The sequence below is a fragment of the Bombyx mandarina genome, chromosome 25 (assembly GCF_030267445.1).
Source record: "Bombyx mandarina strain Sakado chromosome 25, ASM3026744v2".
NCBI classification, from domain to species: domain Eukaryota; kingdom Metazoa; phylum Arthropoda; class Insecta; order Lepidoptera; family Bombycidae; genus Bombyx; species Bombyx mandarina.
Genome location: NC_143231.1, coordinates 10,413,766 through 10,434,180, shown reverse-complemented (window position 1 = coordinate 10,434,180; position 20,415 = coordinate 10,413,766). Strand labels below are relative to the sequence as shown.

The 20,415-nt window shown below is 38.9% G+C and overlaps 1 protein-coding gene and 1 long non-coding RNA gene across 11 annotated transcripts in view; both read right to left on the bottom strand.

The window, feature by feature from the left end:
* Positions 1-20,415, bottom strand: part of LOC149499891 (uncharacterized) — a 266,141-nt gene that overhangs the window by 116,797 nt on the left and 128,929 nt on the right. The gene's annotated exons all lie outside the window — the stretch shown is intronic.
* The window catches only part of pros (homeobox protein prospero), a 165,158-nt gene that overhangs the window by 19,351 nt on the left and 125,392 nt on the right, over positions 1-20,415 (bottom strand). For 9 of the 10 annotated variants that reach the window (XM_089738388.1, XM_089738389.1, XM_089738390.1 and 6 more), the window contains 2 exons: positions 14,800-17,320; positions 13,648-13,802 (listed from right to left, as the gene is read on the bottom strand). In XM_089738388.1, coding sequence (XP_089594514.1) covers positions 13,648-13,802; positions 14,800-17,241 — 2,597 coding nt within the window. In that variant the 5' untranslated portion in view covers positions 17,242-17,320. The remainder of the gene's footprint in view (positions 1-13,647; positions 13,803-14,799; positions 17,321-20,415) is intronic. The other variant, XM_089738398.1, reaches the window with a different exon arrangement.

The following is a 20,415-nucleotide window of genomic DNA, read 5'->3' as shown; positions in this document are numbered from 1 at the left end:
TTGCAACGTTCCGTGTCCGTCCAACGCAATAATAAATATACAATTTAATTTGTATAGCCTTTAAGTTGATTTTCGTTTGTTAGTGACTACAGTCCTCTATTAAAGTCGTTCTATTGTAATTCAGATAATCTAGACTTTTCACCGGCTTACGGTAAGTCAACAATAAGTATTTTACGTGTGTGCCAACATGCGGGTGCGACAGACAGTTATCGACGCCTCCATGTTCGCCAACTTTCACGCAGAAACTCTCGTATCTTGTGACTACTAATTTTTACTTACGTCTTTTGTACAATGAATTTGATGGTTTGCAATAAAAATGTTTATTTATGTAGTTACTTATTTACTGGTAGTAACTTACTGGTGGTAGGACCTCTTGTAAGTCCGCGCGGATAGGTACCAGATAGGTACCACCACCCTGCCTATTTCTGCCGTGAAGAGTAATGCCTTTCGGTTTGAAGGGTGGGGCAGCCGTTGTAACTATACTTGAGACCTTAGGACTTATATCTCAAGGTGGGTGTCGCATTTACGTCGTAGATGTCTATGGGCTCCAGTAACCACCACTCAACACCAGGTGGGTTGTAAGCTCGTTCACCCGTCTAAACAATAAATAAAAAACAACCGACCACTCTAATTGAATGAAATTTAAACGGAATGTATTTAAGTGTGGTTTTAGTACCTATTAGAAAAATGCGACTATTGCCTGCCTGATGTTATTAATGGTGCTGACGTAACTAATAGCAAAGTTAGATTTATTCATAATTAAAACAACTGTTACATTCTAATTTTGCTTTTTTTTATTGTCATTATATTATAACCGACGTTTCTAAAAAATCCATGGTTTTCGCGATCACGGCCGGTTCGCAAACGCGAATATATTTTTTAATTATGTTTACGACTCGGAAAAACTAAAAGAAATATTGGTTTTATCGTATTACTGTTTATGAAGGTAAAAGAAGCAATGTCTTATAAGGGGGACAATTTCGAAAAGGGTCCAGCTGTAAACAAAAATTTACGATTCAAAATACAACGCGACAAAAGAACAGCGCTAGCGTAGCAAGTGGTTTGATATGAATGTAGCAGTTGTTAACGGATTGAAATGGGCCGTGTTAAAATATTTAATATACGTAGCAACTTTTGACGCTGTTTTTGAAATTATACCACTTGCTACGACGACGCCTCTCCGATCGGCCACTTTACAACGGACTGTTTTTCATAGGCAAAGAAATCTCTTCACCTTTACCAACTAACGTGATTTAAAGACTAGGAGAATCGCGCTATATAATATTATTTCAATTCTTATTACGTCCCTGGATAGCTCCCTAGCTGACCCGTCTGTCTTGTACCGTAGGCTTCAAAAGTTGAGCTCATTTGAGCGCTTTCCGAGATTTTATTACCCCAACTACTGGTATTAAAAAAAAAATTGTAAAAAAAAGGGTTTTTTAAATGCGCAGAATGGAGGGTTTAAACGTGCGCTGACCACTCACGGCCCTTTGAGCATTGTATTAGTTTGTTAATTACTAGACAGTTTCGTGATTCAAAAGCTTACAAATACATTTCTGGTTTGAATTTCAGAAGAAACTAATGTTTTTGACAACCATCTGATTTTACGGTAACTACGATGCGTGCCGGTTTGAATGGTATAATGCAAGATGTTACTATCTACATATCATCATCATTATCATTGTCCTGTCCTTCTCCCAGTCATCTGGTGTCGGCGCAATATGTTTTCTCCTTCTCTACTCCTCTATCATATACAATTTCTTGAGTCACTCCCCTTTTACACATATCGTCTTTCACGCAATCCATCCATTTCTTGTTAGGTCGACCTCTTCCTCTATAGCCTTTCACATTCATAGTTAACACCTTCTTACCAACTTCATTGTCACTATTTATCTACATGTGTGAGCCCAAAATAGGCCCTGCCACCGGTCATTAATTTTAAGCATTATTTAAGCATTAATTTTATTAAATATATTATTCCTTCATCGTGGTGGTTTTCCGTGACCACAAGTGACGTATAAAAAGTCTGAATATGTTATAAAGGTAAAAAACGAATGACGTATGTTTGCTTATAGCGAAAGTGTTGTAGCTAAAAGAATGTCGAGGAATTTGTATGCTAGATTTAAAAAAAATTAAAATCAAGAACGCCAGCTTTAGCGTTCCATCACAGATGAAGATTTTAGCAAAACGCTGATTTTGAATTAATCAGTCAAAAGTTAGCAAGGGTATTTTTTGGGACTTGACCGGGAATTGAAGTATCCAAATCCGCACAAGATTTCCGGACAGCCCTATCTGAGTAATGTTTAATATCATAATATATCTTAATACATATATTCGCACGTCTAATAATTAAATGAGCGCTAGATGTCGCTAGTTATGATGGCGTACGCATCGTTTTACTTAAGTTTATTTCCCTCGGGCGTTCCTCACAGCGACTAAATAATATCTTAATAAATTGTCTACACAATTATTAGGAGCGCAGTCTTTGCAGCAAAGTCTATGTAGGTAGTGAATTATTTTTATCATTGGAGTTAAAAAATCGTAGGTATTAAAAGAAAACAAGATCGCGATGAGATATCTGTTTTCTTTAAGTAGACCAGATAACGTATACTTTACAAAGAAATAGAAAAAAAAACTTGGTAAATTCTTTTTAAATGTTACACAGTTTTCAGATATTAATTTAAAAAAAAAAACTGGGTTACTTACTTATTAAATAATGCAATAATTTTAACGCACGTACACCAAGAATACGATACCTATTTCGAGATTATTATATTTTTTAAACCTAAAGCTGAAGATACAATATGTGTACAAGTTTAATTAATTACGCGTCTTAGGGCGCGTCGAGGCGACTTGCCGCACTTTTATAATTTCCCATGTGTACACGGCCTAGGCCGCGCCTTCCGAAGTTATCACGTACCTTTCCTTCTGTTGTTGTATTTTGATGCATATGCTTGTATTATATGCTGGCTGCTACTGTACAAAAATCTGCCATATATATTTTTTTTTTTATTGCTTAGATGTGTGGACGAGCTCTCAGCCCACCTGGTGTTAAGTGGTTACTGGAGCTCATAGACATCTACAACGTAAATGCGCCACCCACCTTGAGATATAGTTCTAAGGTCTCAGTATAGTCACAACGGCTGCCCCACCCTTCAAACCGAAACGCATTACTGTTTTACGGTAGAAATAGGCGGGTCGGTGGTGCCTACCCGCGCGGTCTCATAAGAGGTCCTACCAATATATCATATTCATAATGTAATTGTATCGAGTCCTCGATACGAAAACGGATCATTACATTAGATAGTATCGAGATTTATTTATTTATCAAGTTACCGTAACGTAACCGTTTGTAGGCAGTGGCTTGTATGGCATTGCTGACGTCCGTGAGTGACGGTAACCATTCACCATCAGGTGAGACGTATGCTCGTCTGCCTATAGAGCAATGAAAAAAAAAACATTTTTACTGTTGGTAGGACCTCTTGTGAGTCCGCGCGGGTAGGTACCACCGCCCTGCCTATTTCTGCCGTGAAGCAGTAATGCGTTTCGGTTTGAAGGGTGGGGCAGCCGTTGTAACTAACTATACTGAGATCTTAGAACTTACATCTCAAGATGGGTGGCGCATTTACGTTTTAGATGTCTATGGGCTCCAGTAACCACTTAATACCAGGTGGGCTGTGAGCCAGTCCACCAATATAAGCAAAAAAAAAATTCGCGAGTTTCGAGAACGTCACAATTCAATTGCGAAACGTAAGTCTATACTTATACTTAATACTTAATATTATAAAGAGGAAAGATTTGTTTGTTTGTTTGTTTCGAATAGGCTCCGAAACTACTGGACCGATTTGAAAAATTCTTTTTCCATTAGAAGCCGACATTGTCCCTGATGAACATAGGCTACTTTTTTTTAAATTTTTTTTATTTTATTTTTTTGGTTTCATGTGTGTTTTAATGTTTCCGAAGCGAAGCGAGGGCGGGTCGCTAGTAGGTAAGTAAATTCATTCGTTCTGCTAAAATTAATTCTTTTTACGGACGGTAGGGGCGCTGTTTAAATCGTATACATTTTACATGCATTATACAGCATGCTTGTGCTTATTTAAATTTTTGTTTATTGAGATTGTTTTCCCTTAACATTGGTGGAGTAATTTACGCTGTTTTAGCACCGAGAATGTGTGACACTGTATTTATTTATTCATCTGTTATACATACTGGATTGGATAGTTAAGACGAGCTTACGACCTACTTAGATTCTACTGTTCATTGAAATAAGGATTTTTTTTCCTTTGCTACCATCCCGTGAATTTATTACATTATTGCGATATTCTCAAACTGCCTGATCGCATTGCCTCTAAGCGTACTTACAGCCTGCTGTTAAGGAATACGGGAAAAAGAAATTATTAAAATAAATGCACAAAAATAATTAAATTAAAATAAAATTTTCAAAGTTGTCCTTATATATTGAAAAACGTTATATTTGAACCAACGGGAATCTATTTTTGAATTCTGTTTGATATTCGATTTTATCAGACATATGTGTAAACCAGGCTATTTTGATAGAAAAAAATAAATAAAAGATTTAAAAAAAATGAAATTTTTTAACGTTCCTGTCGAATCAAGAGAGTTACTTTTTTTATTTTTTTTTTATTGCCCTTGTAGGCAGACGACGAGCATACGGCCCACCTGATGGTGAGTGGTTACCGTCGCCCATGGACTTCAGCAATGCCAGGGGCAGAGCCAAGCCGCTGCCTACCGTTTAATACTCTCCACAAGCCTCGTTTGAAGAAGGACATGTCATAGCGCTCGGGAAACACCGTGGAGGGGAGCTCATTCCATAGCCGGATGGTACGTGGCAAAAAAGACCTCTGGAAACGCACTGTGGATGACCGCAGTGGCTCCAGGTAGTATGGATGAACTCTACTCCGGTGGCGGGCGGTGCGATGGTAAAAACGAGATGCCGGTATCATCTCGAACAATTCCTCAGAGCATACTATGCTATAATGTATTAGTAAAATATTACAGATATTGCAATGAAATTTATATGTTGCTTGAAATAAGAACTCTCCGGACCGGGAAAATCTTCGGGCAAATACCTATTATTAAGGTATTAAATGGTATTTATGTGCTACAATTCTCAGTAACGTATGCCATCGACCGACGATATCAACTGAAACCGCATAAAACAAAACATAATTAGCCGTCTTCGCGCACTAAGACCACCGTATCCTGAGCCCCTGGAAAAACAAATGAGCTCTCGCCGAATTCACAGCCTGAAGCTCTTGGGAACTGGTCACAGGGATCCAGTACTGTGATAACAGCGCGCTAGCGACTTCCGTTTTGATAGTGGTCAACGCCAAGGATAGGATAAGGACAAAATGTTGTTGACATTCTTTGAAATAATTTGTAAGATTTTCTAATAACCGTTATTGGTGATATAACAATATTTTAGGTAAATAATGGGTGTTATAATATTACATGATAGTTTGCTGAAATATATTACAGTTAATTCTTTTAAATTTAATTTATTTTATACGAAGGTATTTTGCAAACCAATTGAATTGTTAGATCTGGTTCCATTTTTTAAATCCTTGTAATTCACCCACGATTACGATTGAGATTGAAATGACGATGGAAATTTTTAGTGTCAAAGGTGCATCCGATATTTGCTTTTGCGATACACTGCGGGCTCAATATAAATAAAGCTAGAGCTCAGGTAGACGTTGCTTGCTTAAAAAACCTCGAATCTGTTCAAGGCCTTATCTAACGGGTCTAGTTGCAGATCTTAATTATGCAGGATTATATTTTAGGTTATCATATTTAGTGTCTATCTTGCCAGCAATCCTAAGATTTCTAAAGAAGTTGAAACACTGGTTTCACCAGTAAGCTTTAGGTAATATACAATATAATAATACATTCACGCTTCGGAAACAATTACTTTACCGTATTAATGCTGAAAAACAATTTCCAAAACAAATTTGTGGTCAGGCATTATGTTTAAGAACCGTTTAAAAAAAGAAAAAAAGAAAAATTAAACTCGCGTGACGTTCCCGCCCAAAATACTGTCATTAGTGACATAAGGTTTTAAAAAGTGTGTGCTTAATGAAAGAACGCCGCGCCCGCTCCTTCGAGACAAGGTGAGGTGCGCCTCGGCCTCGCTACAATATTTAATTACACATACTCAAGGATTATCATGCGAACCGCATGGTGTGCTATGTTTAATTAGGTTACGGTTGTTTCAAACGAATAAGTCTATTCCAGTATATTCTTTAATGATATGTTGTTTATAATTAAATCGAACGTACCTACATAAATTAAATAACATAACTCATTCGATTTTCGATTTTAATTGAATGTTTTTTAATGATATCTTGTCATTTGTAGCGAATGATCGAACTTGGCTTTGAATGATGAATAATATATAAATAAATGATGATGATGATGATGAAAAATAAAAAAAAGGTTTTTTTTTGTACAATGGCCACCTAATATACTAGACTGACATACTAGATATATACTTTTGTACGCATTGTATGCATATACATATATTATTAACCACCCAGCCAGAGATCAAACATTGTTCGCTACATGAATGTTTTTCGATGTGGAATTCGAGCACGGATCTGGAACCTTCTGGATCCTGCAGCTAAGGGCCATTAAAAAACTAATATTCTTAAAAAAATTATCTAAATATCTAACAATACTTATACCAAAGTATATATATATATATTCAATCGATATTTATTATCATCTAACTAAGCCGCTAAAGATTGATGTAACTTCATGGAAAGACTTATTTACTTAGTCAAATAGTTTTTAACCTTATGGTTTTAATCTTACCGGTGGTGAGTTCGCACGGGTAGGTACCAGCACCCTGCCTTTTTCTACCGTGAAGCAGTAATGCGTTTTGGTTTGAGGGGTGGGGCAAGTGTTGTAACTACTTATATACTGAGACCTTAGAACTTATATCTCAAGGTGGGTGGCGCATTTACGTTGTAGATGTCTATGGGCTCCAGTAACCACTCAACACCAGGTGGGCTGTGAGCTCGTCCACTCGTGTAAGCAATAAAAAAAACCTTTAAAATTTATAGATCGCTACATATGTTCAGTTTGGGATTCTTCTTGGTAATCCCATATGCTAATTCGTTTACAAACGCATTCATAGCAAACGACGATTGAACAGCGCCGTGTCAGAGCGCCGTACCAGGGCGGAGTAATTAAAAAAACTTAATGCCCCATCGAAGACAAGATAAGGTCGGCTAACGGAAGAAACCGCCACTTTTGTAATTACTCTTTCATTAGCTGATGGCCCGTGTGTGGCTCACGACGGCCGAGTCATTATTTACGCCGTAAAGCCGTCTAGATTTTTCCGCTTTTACGCAATGTATTTTTTTTTGAATATGTTATTTTGTTTTCATAACTGAGTCTAATAGCCCAATGCTATGGAGTTATTAGTTTTTATTTGGACCGAAGTTCCTTATGAGATGATGCGGAGGGGTACCCTAACCGGGAAAAAACGTCCGTAACGTAAGATTTTTATTAGTAATGCACACAGTGTACGACTTAACTTTGTAATAACGTACAAAAAATTAAATATTTTTATTATATATTTTTTATAAATCATTGTGAATAAAATGAAGTTGATAACTTTGTAAAGTGATTTTTATTTATTTTTATCAATAAAATAATCATAATAAAAATGTATTCAGGTATACATTTTTTTCTTTATACCTCGAATAGAACTTAAAACTAATATTTTTATAATAAGGAACTTTGTTCCTATCTGGTGTCCCACGACATCACACATTTTAATACGACATTCAGAGCTCAGCACGTAGCAACGCAGGCGTCTCGAGCGCGCCGATAATTAGGGGTGCGCCTTCGCGTGTTTTAATTATATTATTAACGACAATGTACTACGAAAGGCTCATGTTTTATAATGGCCGTCGTATCGCAATGATATGTAAATATTTTCGCCGCGCCCTTACACCGATTACGTCGCGTGCGTGTGAACTTTAATTCGGAAGTAAAGACACGTTACCGAGAATTTAATGCTAAGGTGTGACGTCCTTTCCGGGCGGATTCTTATGTTAAATAAAACAAACGCGCTAATGGGATTGGCTGTTGAACGGCCTCCGCACCGACCTAGACGTGAAAACGGGACGTAATTAGCAGGTCTTTGAAGGAAAACTACTCATAAGCTTCCTCGAGAGCCTCATATTAATTACTGGAGCTCGCGTGAACACCGCGCGATGTAAATGGCCGGCCACTTGCCGCCCTAACTCTGACGACCTTATTAAAAAAAGTTAACACATAAATCAGGCTCGACACGGGCGCAGTGTATTAGCCAACCAATTAAATTTCAGTCTCTGTGCATAATAAACCGCGACTGCTAGTTAGGGGATGCATTTGCAGATACAAAACTCGCGTGTAGATCTTCTAATGCTGCCAACCGTAAAATAAACTTTGCTTTTCCTTCGTACGTTCGGTTAGAGTGGTTCGGGTCGTATGTCGTATAAATCCGATGAAATCGCGTACTTTTTATTTTAATTACGTGTTTTAATTTTTAATTCTATTTAATTATATGGGTTGAGCTAGTTTTGAGCCCGTTTAAAACGGGAAGTTAAAAAGGCATGTGGGAATTGCGACGTAAGGCTGGCAACATTTCCGGATCAGAACTTAAGAGTCTTTACAGAGGAGAGGTTCCTGTTGCGTAAACGTAGTCGATAAATCGGGGAAATTCAAGTACGCATATTCGAAGTGTAACTTTAACATTCGAATTTCAAATCAAAATAATCTAAACAATTTTAAAGTTCGAACTGTAACAATTTAGGTTTGTTATTGCTAGTTGAAAAAAAAAAGAAACACATCTCTCAGATGTGAATTAGCACGGGATTCGTTAGTGTGTGTGTGTGTGGCTTAAAAGGCTTTTACCTCGGCCGGTCTAAGTGCATGCCCTCGTGCGACAAGTTGGATGTGTAAAAAGATTAATTGGAGTGTTACCCGTGTTTCTAACAATTTGCGACGCCTTCTGGCGGGCCGGCCGCAGACCACTTCTGCGCAACTTAATTAAGCGAAATAACTTAAACGAGTCACCGTTGCTAATTAGTGCCATCGCTGCTCCGGCTAATTCGACGAGTGACTCTTTGTTTGCGGGTTTGTGCACTTCTTTGAGTTTGCGCGCAAAAGAACTTGTCTTCGTTTCGACTTTGCGCAAATGTTTGTTTTGGGGCCCGGGAAGTTTTCCGTCGCGACTTTAGCGAGAGCCCGTTTCATTATTATAACGTAATTAAAAAATTTGTTATTGGAACGAATTTCCTTATTATGAGACAATGCGGAGGGGTACCCTAACCTAACCGGGAAAAAACGTCCGTAACGTAAGATTTTTATTAGTAATGCACAAAGTTTACGACTTAACTTTGTAATAACGTACAAAAAATGACATATTTTTATTATATATTTTTTATAAATCATTGTGAATAAAATAAAGTTGATATCTTTGTAAAGTAGTTTTTTTTATTTTTGTCAATAAAAAAATCATAATAAAAAAAGTATACCCGAATAACTATTTTCTTTATACCCCGAACAAAACATAAAATTAATATTTTTATAATAAGGAACTTCGTTCCTATCCGGCGTCCCGCGACACCACACATCTTTTTTTTTTTGTTTCGTATTGAGTACAAGACGAATGTTAAATACAGATGTTGAAGATATAGTGAACATGAGACAACTCGGCTATTCGCGTTTAAGAGACAAGAGAAGTGCTCTCATCAAAGTAGTGCACTTAAGATATCCAACACGACAATAAGTTCCCGACAGCAGTCTTCATGTTACTGGCAACACCACAATAAGGTCTAAGATAACATCCTATTCGAAACTAAACTTTAGGCTATATTAATTTGAATTTTATATGTTCCATTAATGATTTAAAAAGCTTTGTTGATTTTTTTATTATTATCGAAAGTAAACATACGTTTCACGGTAGCGATACAGTAAAACGTTGTATTTAAAATAAATTAATGTAATTAGCGTTAAAATCGATAACTCGACAACGATACCGCTGGAGGCTATCGGAAAGTTTGACTTTTTGTAATCTGCACCTATTTAATTAGCTTCAATTAATTTGTGAACGTTGGCTTATTAATGGAGTGTTTGTCAAAGTTTTAGATTTGTTTCGGGCTCAGGGGAAATGTTTATCAGATTTATTTATTTGTAACGTAATAAAATTTTTATTGAATTTATCAAATGCAACGTTCAATTTTTAATAAAATGTCGCAGACACATTTTTTGTTTAATTACCAGTTTAGATTCTTCATTTTCTTCGTTTCTTTTAGCTATGGTTACTTGTTGAAAAAAGCAATTTTTAAAACTAAATTGTCTTATTAAATTCCTGAAAAAATAACTTAATCATTTAGGCAAGTAAAAAAAAACTGTAACAGTTCTACCACAGGGAATATCGATTATTAATTCAGTATGTTAGTATAAAAGCAAATGGCAATGAAAATATAAAAGCAATTTAAAATTGAGAACTGTAACAATAAATACCATTTGTTGATGTGTCAGCGCCAAATCACGCTGATTGCATAAAGAAAGACCTTTTTATAAAAAAACCTATATAACTTTTTTGTGATGTTTTATAGTGGCCAGTAACTTTCACCTCATAGTTTTAATGATAGGCAGCGGCTTGGCTCTACCCGAGGCATTGCTGACGTCTATGAGCGGCGGTGACCACTTACCATCAGGCGAGCCATGAAAAAAAAAACTTCATTTCTCCGATTACCTCAATACAACATATAAGGTGCCTAGCTGAGTCATGCTGTTGGTCAACAGATGACTACAAAAATAAGCGATGGTCAGTTTTGACAGATATAAAGACTGTGAAACATGTTAAGACATGTCTTAAACAAACCCTATTACTACTAATATTCAATTAATATTTATTTAAAATATTTAAAAACAATTAATATTTACTTCTTTTTTTTTGATTGAGAGCTTACTGGTGGCCCTGAGGCCTTTCTAGTTTTACTAGGACAGGTGGGCGAGCAAAGGCTCAGCCAGGAGGGGTGGGATTTCCTAACAGCTGCCCGAGCGCCTCCGAAGGAGACCTAACAACTCAAGAGCAGCTGCTTCGCGAATGAATCTACTACCGGATCGGAATCGCGACCCGCTGAGAAGATCCGGCGAAACTCAGCGAGCTGGTTTATGGGTTAGATTGCACGTCGAACTCTTTGCCGAGTTCGACGAGTAGGGTTACCGGGGTCCCTAAGCCTGCTCCTAGTGTTAGAGCTGAAGTCGTCTAATATTTACTTACTTACTAATATTACTTACTTAGTTACATACTAATTTAAAAAAATTTTAGATATCCCTAATCCTTCATGCTTCGTAATAATATTCAAACATTGTTCTGTTTATAAGTGCAAAACTGCATGCGTCTCTTATTTAAATTACAGGATAGTAGTGTTCGAAATGTTTTCCGTAAATTATATTATTTATTATTATAGTTTATTTATAGTTTAACTCGGCGCTAGAGAGACACCTTCGATCCACATAATTGTCGTTTGCGCGATTGTAGAAATTGCTCGCGTGCTAGAGATGAGAAAAAGTAATGTAGTATATATTTTTTTTATTATTAACAACTAGCTTCCGCTGTTTCGGCTGGGCTGACTACTCCTTATAATTCGTGCACGGGCACTCTTGCTAAGCAGTGGATTTAGAGGTATACCTTTTCGAGGCTTCGAACGATTCACGCTCAAATTCCTCAAAATCGGTTCAGAGGTTTAAGCGTGAAAACTTAATAGACGAGTCACTTTCGTATTTATGATATTAGCACAGATAATCTATTTTGGAACGACGTCCGAAAATACGTGGCATTAATTTTGTTTTATTAGTTAATACTTGAGCAATACTCTGTAGAATAAGTTTCCAATTTAACTAGACCGTGTTGCACTAGAAAATAAGGAAGTATCAATACTCGGATTCGCTTTGTAGTAAAATCGAAAGCGTATCGATTTTTACATTCAAGAACTTAGAATGTTTCCAACCCTAGTCCCTCACCCTTTCAGTATCCTTTCAGAGATGTTTATCGCGAAGGAAATGGCCGTTTTCCGTTGTCCACAATGTAACCATTAAGGGCACAATACTAATGGACTAAGTTGTACGTACCAACTCATTTGTGAAGAAAACTCAACGTGATTTAAAAAAAAAAAATGTTTTCCGGTCACTTTGCTTAGACCGGTCTGTGGGGTTTGAGTATTAAAACAGTTTGGTTTTTTTTGTAAACAATTCAGTCAAGTGTTTAAAGAATTTATTAAACAGTACATTTTTGTCACACAATACCGTATATGTAAAAAAAAATCGATGAATAGGCCCCGATAATAATCGAACAAGTTTATCAAAGCTTTTACTCAGCTTTGCGTTTTATCTAACTTAGATATGATGGAACATGCTTGAGATAGCTTTAATATAAAAGTCGATATATCAGGAATGTTTCAAGTGTATTGCACACATTGACACGTGCCGTACTTATTCTGAGGTTAGTAGACATTGTGTCTAATAAAAATTTCGATTTTATAGATTTTAAAGACACTCACAGCAGCACTGTAATTTGTATATAAGTTTTTTTTGTCGTAGATAAATTTTGTATTACGATGTTCAACATAACTTTTATGTTATACAATCAAATCTCCTTACTTTTTGTATATTGAAGATTTTTGTATTTGGTTATTTGGTGACCGTATTTTTTCGTACATTCAAAAAAGATTTCTAGAACTATTTTCTGTGTCACTAAACAAGTAGTGCTATTCGACAAAATATCGAGCACGTACGATAATGATATAAACGTTTAGAAAGAAGGGGGAAGTTGTTTTATCATAGAAGCTCACGAATGGCATGCTTTTTTATCACCGGCCTTAGATAACGCTGAAAGTTTGTCGAGTATTAATCAATATTAGAGGGAAAATTTTCCGTTACTTATAATATTTTTTTTTTACATAGCAACACGGAAAAATTCCCGAAATACCGTCAACGGTGCAAAGTTTGATTTACTGTGGAAGAAAAATACCGCGTATTTCACAAACATTATTCACACATAATTTTAGGGTTGTCCCTCGTAATGTGTTAATTAGGAAATGCGGCAGTCAAACCCTTTTCTGTTGGGGAGCAAAACTAAATTGATATTTGATCATCGGTTTTATTGAGTTTACGAATCGAGTCTAGGGGACTTGTCAAGCGGTCAAGAAATCGAGTTTATATGTTTCTTGAGAAAATCGTGGATCGATTTAATGTGTTAAAAGACAAAATGTGTCAAAATTTTAAAACGTACATTTAGTTTGGACACATTTAGAATTTGTAAAGATGGTGATTTTATAACAGTATTGTGTTAAGAATACTCAAAAAAAAAAACAAACAGAGAAGTAATAGGTATATGTAGCACTACGACTTATTCTGATTTTTAAATAAATTTAAAAATAAACATATTTATTTAATTGCTTCTGCATTGTGAGCTCCATTAAGGCGTTCATTCTTTTTAGATTCTTTATGTTTTCAGAAACTAAACAGCAGAAACAAGAAATCTAGAATCAAATTACTAGAAGGATGGCTGTATGGATAGTCCTTTCTTTTAATGGATTAGTAATTAAAAAAAAAACTTACCGAAAGTTCGAGAACCATTTGACGAGCTGCGCTGTGTTGTTCTTGTTAAACTTGATGTCGGGGAAGTACATCTTGAGGACGGCTGAGCTCGGATACCGGACCCAGAAGAACATGAGCTTCGCTTTGCGCAGGTGCATCGGCGTTAGCGTTGAGGAGTGCAACGGAGTCAAGGAATTATCGATAAAAGTTGTCACATAGTAACAGTAGATGGCGTTGTACGTACGTATCGCTCGCTTTGAGTTATCACTAATTAATTTGGAATTTTCATTAATTTTAATTGTTTTAGAACTAATAATTTTGAACATTGTTAATTATTTTAAGAATGAAATATATTAATAATGACTTTACATTTGTGTAATCATGTAGTTGCAACTAGGTGATAATTATTTTATGAGATAGTCAAAATTTAATATGTAGATAATAAACTCGATCAGGAAAAACGTAGCTCTATATTAATAAAATAGCGTTGAAATAATCGACAATATTTTGTGTCTGTTAGCCATATTAAAATACAGTTTAAATTTTGGTGGCGCTTGTCTTTTTATCTTTTCTATTTTCGTAGAATGTTTAATATAAGCTTCTATGTGGGTAATAAAGTTGATTTCACCCTCAAGTAAGAAAAGCCTATAAATCTGATTAGGATTGAGCAAGCCGGGCTCCGAGTGGTCACGTCGGTGAAGCACCACAAATACTAATAATCCGTGTGCATTGTCTAATCTTATAACGTGCCTTAGCAGATGTATACCTTCCTTTAGTATTGATTGATGATTTACTCTATCAAATGGAACAGTTAATGAATTTACCCAGTTTTGAAATATTAATACGTCATCAATACATTTGTTTTGAAGCTCAAAAGATCTTAACTTTGAATTAGTGTTTGGGCATTCGGATTTGTTCGAGTAATTACATAAATACGTATGCGTGAACCCACCGTTGCGGCGACAAGAGGGGTAAGTACTTAGAAATTGTAGATGCCGCAGCGTTTGTGGGGCTTCGACAGTCGTAATGCTTAACTGAGTAGGAAATAGTCAGCAGTCGTAAGGTTAAACTCTAGAGAAACAAGATATCGGTTGCCGAGGATTTATATCCGGTCGGTCGGGTTACCGTACTGACACGAGTTCAAGTGATGCGATCGTATATTGAAAAGGATATAGTAGGCTGAACTCCGTCGTAGGGCAGGTCTGTGGAGTTGCAGTCGGAATGTGGGTCCTGCCCGTCCATCATCATCTGGGATTGGTGCAGCGCGCTGGCGTGCATGCGGGCATGTTGGCGCAGGTAATCGGGCGAGGAGTGATGCGCACTCATCAGCAGCTCTGAGTGGTGCAGCACGGGCGCGTGAGGCAACGGCGGGGACTCCCGCTCCGGGGCTGCAGGTGGCGACCGCGCCAGTCCGCCCCCCGCGCCGAAGAAAGGAGAATACGGAGAGAATACTTGGCTCTCGTGCAGCGATGGGTTCGGTATCGCCACTGCGGTTGGTAATCCTGTGTAAGGCCGCGGTGACGGCGATTCCGGGAATTTGCTCTCCGGGGACTGCCTGACGCCCTCCCCCAGTATTCGACTCACGGTTCTCGGCGTGATGCGTGTGTCGGTGACCTTATGTCGTTTCTTCCTCGATGGGACGACGAGGCTGATCGCTTCGCTCTGTTCAGGGTTCAGTTCCCTCTCGAACTGGCCGTTCATCGGCCCGTATAGAGGCCCGAACGGTTTTGGCGGCGTCTGGAACATGCCTGTCGGAGGCCGTAAGTGAGGACCTGGTCCGGGGCCGCCCGCCTCGGGGTGTAGCTGGAAGGCCACACCGCCTGGCGCGCGGGCTCCGTTCATTTGATTCATTAACATTGAATTATGTGGAAGGAATGGTATACCATTCGGTGTGGCTCCATGATGTACTGTAAGGTTACCTGGCATCTGTCTCTCCGGAGGCTTGGGCGTTGGCGACTTTCTATCAATGAGCCGTGCAGCTCGCATCAAATCCTTGTTCAGTTTGTCTGCCGCTGCCGATGCCGCTTCAGACTGCTTCCCCAGAACACGTCGCTGGTGCACGAAACGTGTGACGATAGAGTCGATAAGTGTTGCAAGCGAAGCTGTGATTTCATTTTTCAATACATCTGCTAAGCCCTCAAGGTCAGCCCCGGAGATGGGTCCAACAGATCCTGTGTTGACCCGTAAAGCATCCAATCGTTCAGCCAGCTCAGATGAGAGAGGTGGTTTCGGCGTCGGTCCAAGTTGCCTCTGCTGCGGCGAATGTTGGTTAGACTGAGGTCTTATTTGCTGATTGTTTTGTTGTTGCTCAGCAGCTTCTTTTATTCTGGCTTCCTGTTCTAAGAACAATTTTTGGCTGACATTTAGATACATGGCTGCCGCGCTATTAAGATGTATTTGAGGATGAGGCGGATGCATATGATCTGTTGGTGGCAAATGCGGCATCATAGGTAGCGTTCCGTTAAATCCTGGCTGAAGGTGTGGGTGTCCTACTGCCTGCGCGTGCATCTTTGCGGTCATCATTTGGTTCATCACTTGAGAAAACATCTTTGGTGTAGCCGTATTTGTTAGAGGCGGCGGTAATTCTTTGGCCGGAGATGCGGGCTCCGATTTCGGGATCGACTCTTCGATTTGTTCTACATCACTGGAAGCACCGTCGTTATCGACTGTCTCAGACTCCTTCCCTACTCTATTGCATAGTTGCACATATTTTTCGTGCATCTCAGCTAACTGCTCTTGCAAAGTTCTAAGTTGTGATTTGAGTGCATTTTTTTCTACTAATTTTTGTTGTATGGGTGGTCGCTCACCGTCATCCTCCGAGTCGTCTGAGACCGTGTGGGTGCTGCTGCTGTGGCTGGTGCCGTAGCGCTCCGCTGCACCGTCGTGCTGCTGCGGATGATACAGTTTCCGTTTCTTGCAGCCATTTACCTGTGGTTGTTGCGGCGCAGGACTCGACCGCATCGTAGACACTATATTTTCAACACGAGCACGTTTTACATCTAAGGGTCTGGGGGAGGAGCGTTGAGCATCACTATCACGATCTTCTGGTTCAGGCTTAGGAGCGATTAAGTTCTCTGAAGACGGAGGAGCTGGAGGCGGAGACGCGTGTGAGTTCCCGGGATTTTCGAGCGAGAGGAGGGCGTCGTCCAGGTCCGGCCGTGAGTCGTGCGAGCAGGGTCGTTCCGGTGATCGTTTCTCTGTTTTCGGTTCGTCATTGTTGTTATTTGCTAGTACGTTGTTGTTGTCCGAGGAGAGCAGTAACTCTTTATTGCGGCTCTGTAGGATGTCTCTGAGGACCCGGTGCGCGATCACGCCGCCGTTCGCTTCGTCTCCGTTGTCGTCTTGTTTTGTTGTTCGTCCGAGAAGTTCGTTCAACATTTCGGCCGGCGCGTATCCCGGTCCGAAGAGGCCGAAGTGTTGGCGGCCCTCGAAGATGGCGCTGTATAGTCCGCCACTCATGAGTGCGGCGCGCGCGGGCGCGATTCCGTTCGTCGCGAGAGTCGAGTAAGAATTGCGCGGCTCGCCGGCGTCCACGCGCTGTCTGGCGCGTTTCTGTTTCCTTAGTAGTTTATCCGAGTAGGGCGCGTGAGAGTCGGCCTCCTCCTCCGATGACATTATAGGCTTGGAGAGCCCTTATTGGCCGGGCGTGCGGCGGGCAGGGCCCCACCGCGCTACTCGCGCTGCATCGCCCGTTCTGCAACAGAGAGGGGAGCGCGATCACAACACCTGCCTGCGTGCAACGCACCAAGCGCGTCTGCATGCTTCTTACATCTTACATTATCATATAATTTACTAGTAAATTTCTTCAATCCACCTCCTTCGAGATTATCATTAATTTTTAAAATACTAAAGGAACATTTTCAAACTATTTTATATATTTTTATTAATTCACATTTATTAAACATTATTTATAAACGTTTGGTATATGTTTTAATATAAATTAAAGAAATTAATGAAAAGTATAAACTAAGACATGATAATGGATCAGCACTGATAACTTGAAATTTTATACTAGATATTTCTCTAACATTAGCCAATTTGTTTTTGATATTTTATCGTTTTCTTATAAGAAATCACAAAATATTAGATAATTCATAGAACCAAAAAAAATTTCTACTAAGGTATTACATTCAAATCTAATATAATCTTTTTTTTATTGCTTAGTTGGGTGGACGAGCTCACAGCCCACCTGGTGTTAAGTGGTTACTGGAGTCCATATACATCTACAGCGTAAATGCGCCACCCACATTGAGATATAAGTTCTAAGGTCTCAAGTACATTTACAACGGCTACCCTTGAAACCGAAACGCATTACTGCTTCACAGCAGAAATAGGCGGGAAATACCTACCTGTGCGGACTCACAAGAGGTCCTACCACGAGTAATATCTACCTAAAATATGGAATTATTTCGTCAATATTGTAATAAGACACGAGTAGGTAGGTCGGAGCATTGTATTAGATAAAATTGTACACATGGTGAATGACAAAAGATATGGGCTTCCGCGGTATTAGCGTGGGCGCACGTTCTCGGCCCTTGTCGGTCCGGTAGGTTCTAGTCATAGTCGGACAGAATACATTTCAAACAAGATCCTGCAAATTGTCTAAAATAGTACATTTTATTCATTCCCCTCCAACGATCACGTTAAAAGAGAGATAGAGAAACTTTCCGGACCGGCACGATCGCGCAATATGCGATCGGACTTAATTCCTTTTGGAGCGTGACCCTGTATTCAGCGGGACAATAAAGGCTAAAAATGTCAGAAATAATTCTATGAGACACACGGTTAACGTACTGTTTCCGTTACCATTGACGACACGTTATTTTTTTTGTGGTATTTGAACGATTCGCGTGACGTACAATTTGCGTAGACGTAAATTCATTCTGAAAATTGTATAGGTATCTATGTACCCAGTGTTAGTCAAACAAATATCAGAAAATGATACATTTTAAAGCATATATTGTTTACAGAGTTCCATTATTGATACAAAACCTTATGCGTTTATAGTTTTAAGGGTAACTTAGGTGTCCTTCTAATTATGTCTTCATTTACGTAGTCCCCTCGTTTTCTAATTGGAAAAGAATCGAACTTTGTATTCAACTAATAACTTTGTATTGAGTACAAACTAACTAAATGTTGTTTTGTAACAGTCAATTGGTCTAAAAGAAATTGTAACGGACGATAATTTTATTGCATTTGTAGACGAGCATACGGCCCATCTAATGGTGAGTGGTTACCGTCGCCCGTGGACGTCAGCAGTGCCAGAGGCAGAGCAAATGATCTCAATTAAAAAAAAAAAATTCAACATAAATGAAATTACAACTTGTTGAACGTCAAAAGAACTACCGCCAACTCACAAAAACTAGCCTCTGTCCTGAGAAAAATTGGCAAGAAACTCAGCGGGCATGTCTTTTTTTTTTTATAAATTTTTTTTTTTTAATAGATTTTTCGCAAAGCCGCGACCTACCGTAAGATCGCTAATTTATGCATTCTACTCATCCCCCGGAAGTCGTGATCCTTTGGAGCCGCGCTGATCCCGCGTCTCTAGCAACATCCGCCCCGGCAATTTGCCGTCGAGCACAATGAGATGGTATCAATAGCGGATGACTTCCGATGTTGGCGTGACCACTTGCGACCGGCGACACGCCTGGTCTCCTACCTCTGCATTATGTTACAGAATACCTACTCGTGATTAAAATTAAAACAAGCGAACGTTTGTTTTTCTCGTTTGACGCTGACTTCCACGGTGAAAGAATAACATCGTGTAATAAAAGTGAAACCAGCAAAATTATAATTTGCGTAATTACTGGTGGTAGGACCTGTTGTGAGTCCGCGCGGGTAGGTACCGTTGTAACTAATACTGAGATCTTAGAACTTATATCTCAAGGTGGGTGGCGCATTTACGTTGTAGATGTCCATGGGCTCCAGTAACCACTTAACACCAGGTGGGCTGTGAGCACGTCCAGTTCGGAGGCAAGAGGTCCTTTAACGTCACTGATATTAGACGCGAACGTTCAAACGTAACTTGGAAAGAAAAATCAATTAAATTCGCAAATTGGTCGCAAATCAAATGTCTGAGTTATTAGAAAACTTCTCCCTGCTAATTACGGAACATATTTTTTATTACTGGTGGTAGGATGTCTTGTGAGTCCGCATGGGTAGGTACCACCCTGTTTATTTCAGCCGTGAAGCAGCAATGCGTTTCGGTTTGAAGGGTGGGGCAGCCGTTGTAACTATACTGAGATCTTAGAACTTAGGTATATCTCAAGGTGGATGGCGCATTTACGTTGTAGATGTCTATGGGCTCCGCTAACCACTTAACACCAGGTAAACGGTGAAATCGTCCACCCATCTATGCAATTAATAAATAATAATAAATAATGCAATTAATAAATAATAATAATAATAAATAATGTAATGTAAGTGAAAAAAGAAATATCAAGCATTTGCATTCAAAGATGAAACCTAAATAACATTAGTTCGAATTTAATAAATAATTATTAATTTAAATATTAAGTCACACACGTCAGCGCAGGGAAAACCGTGCGGTTGCAAATTTCCTTAAATTATCGTCATAAGTTAAATGCCTTCATAAGTAAATTATATATTCGGTCCCGAGATTACAGTTTTTTTTTTATTTATTTTTTATTGCTTAGATGTGTGGACGAGCTCACAGCCCACCAGGTGTTAAGTGGTTACCGGAGCCCATAGACATGTACAACGTAAATGCGCCACAGACCTTGAGATATAGTTCTAAGGTCTCAGTATAGTCACAACGGCTGCCCCACC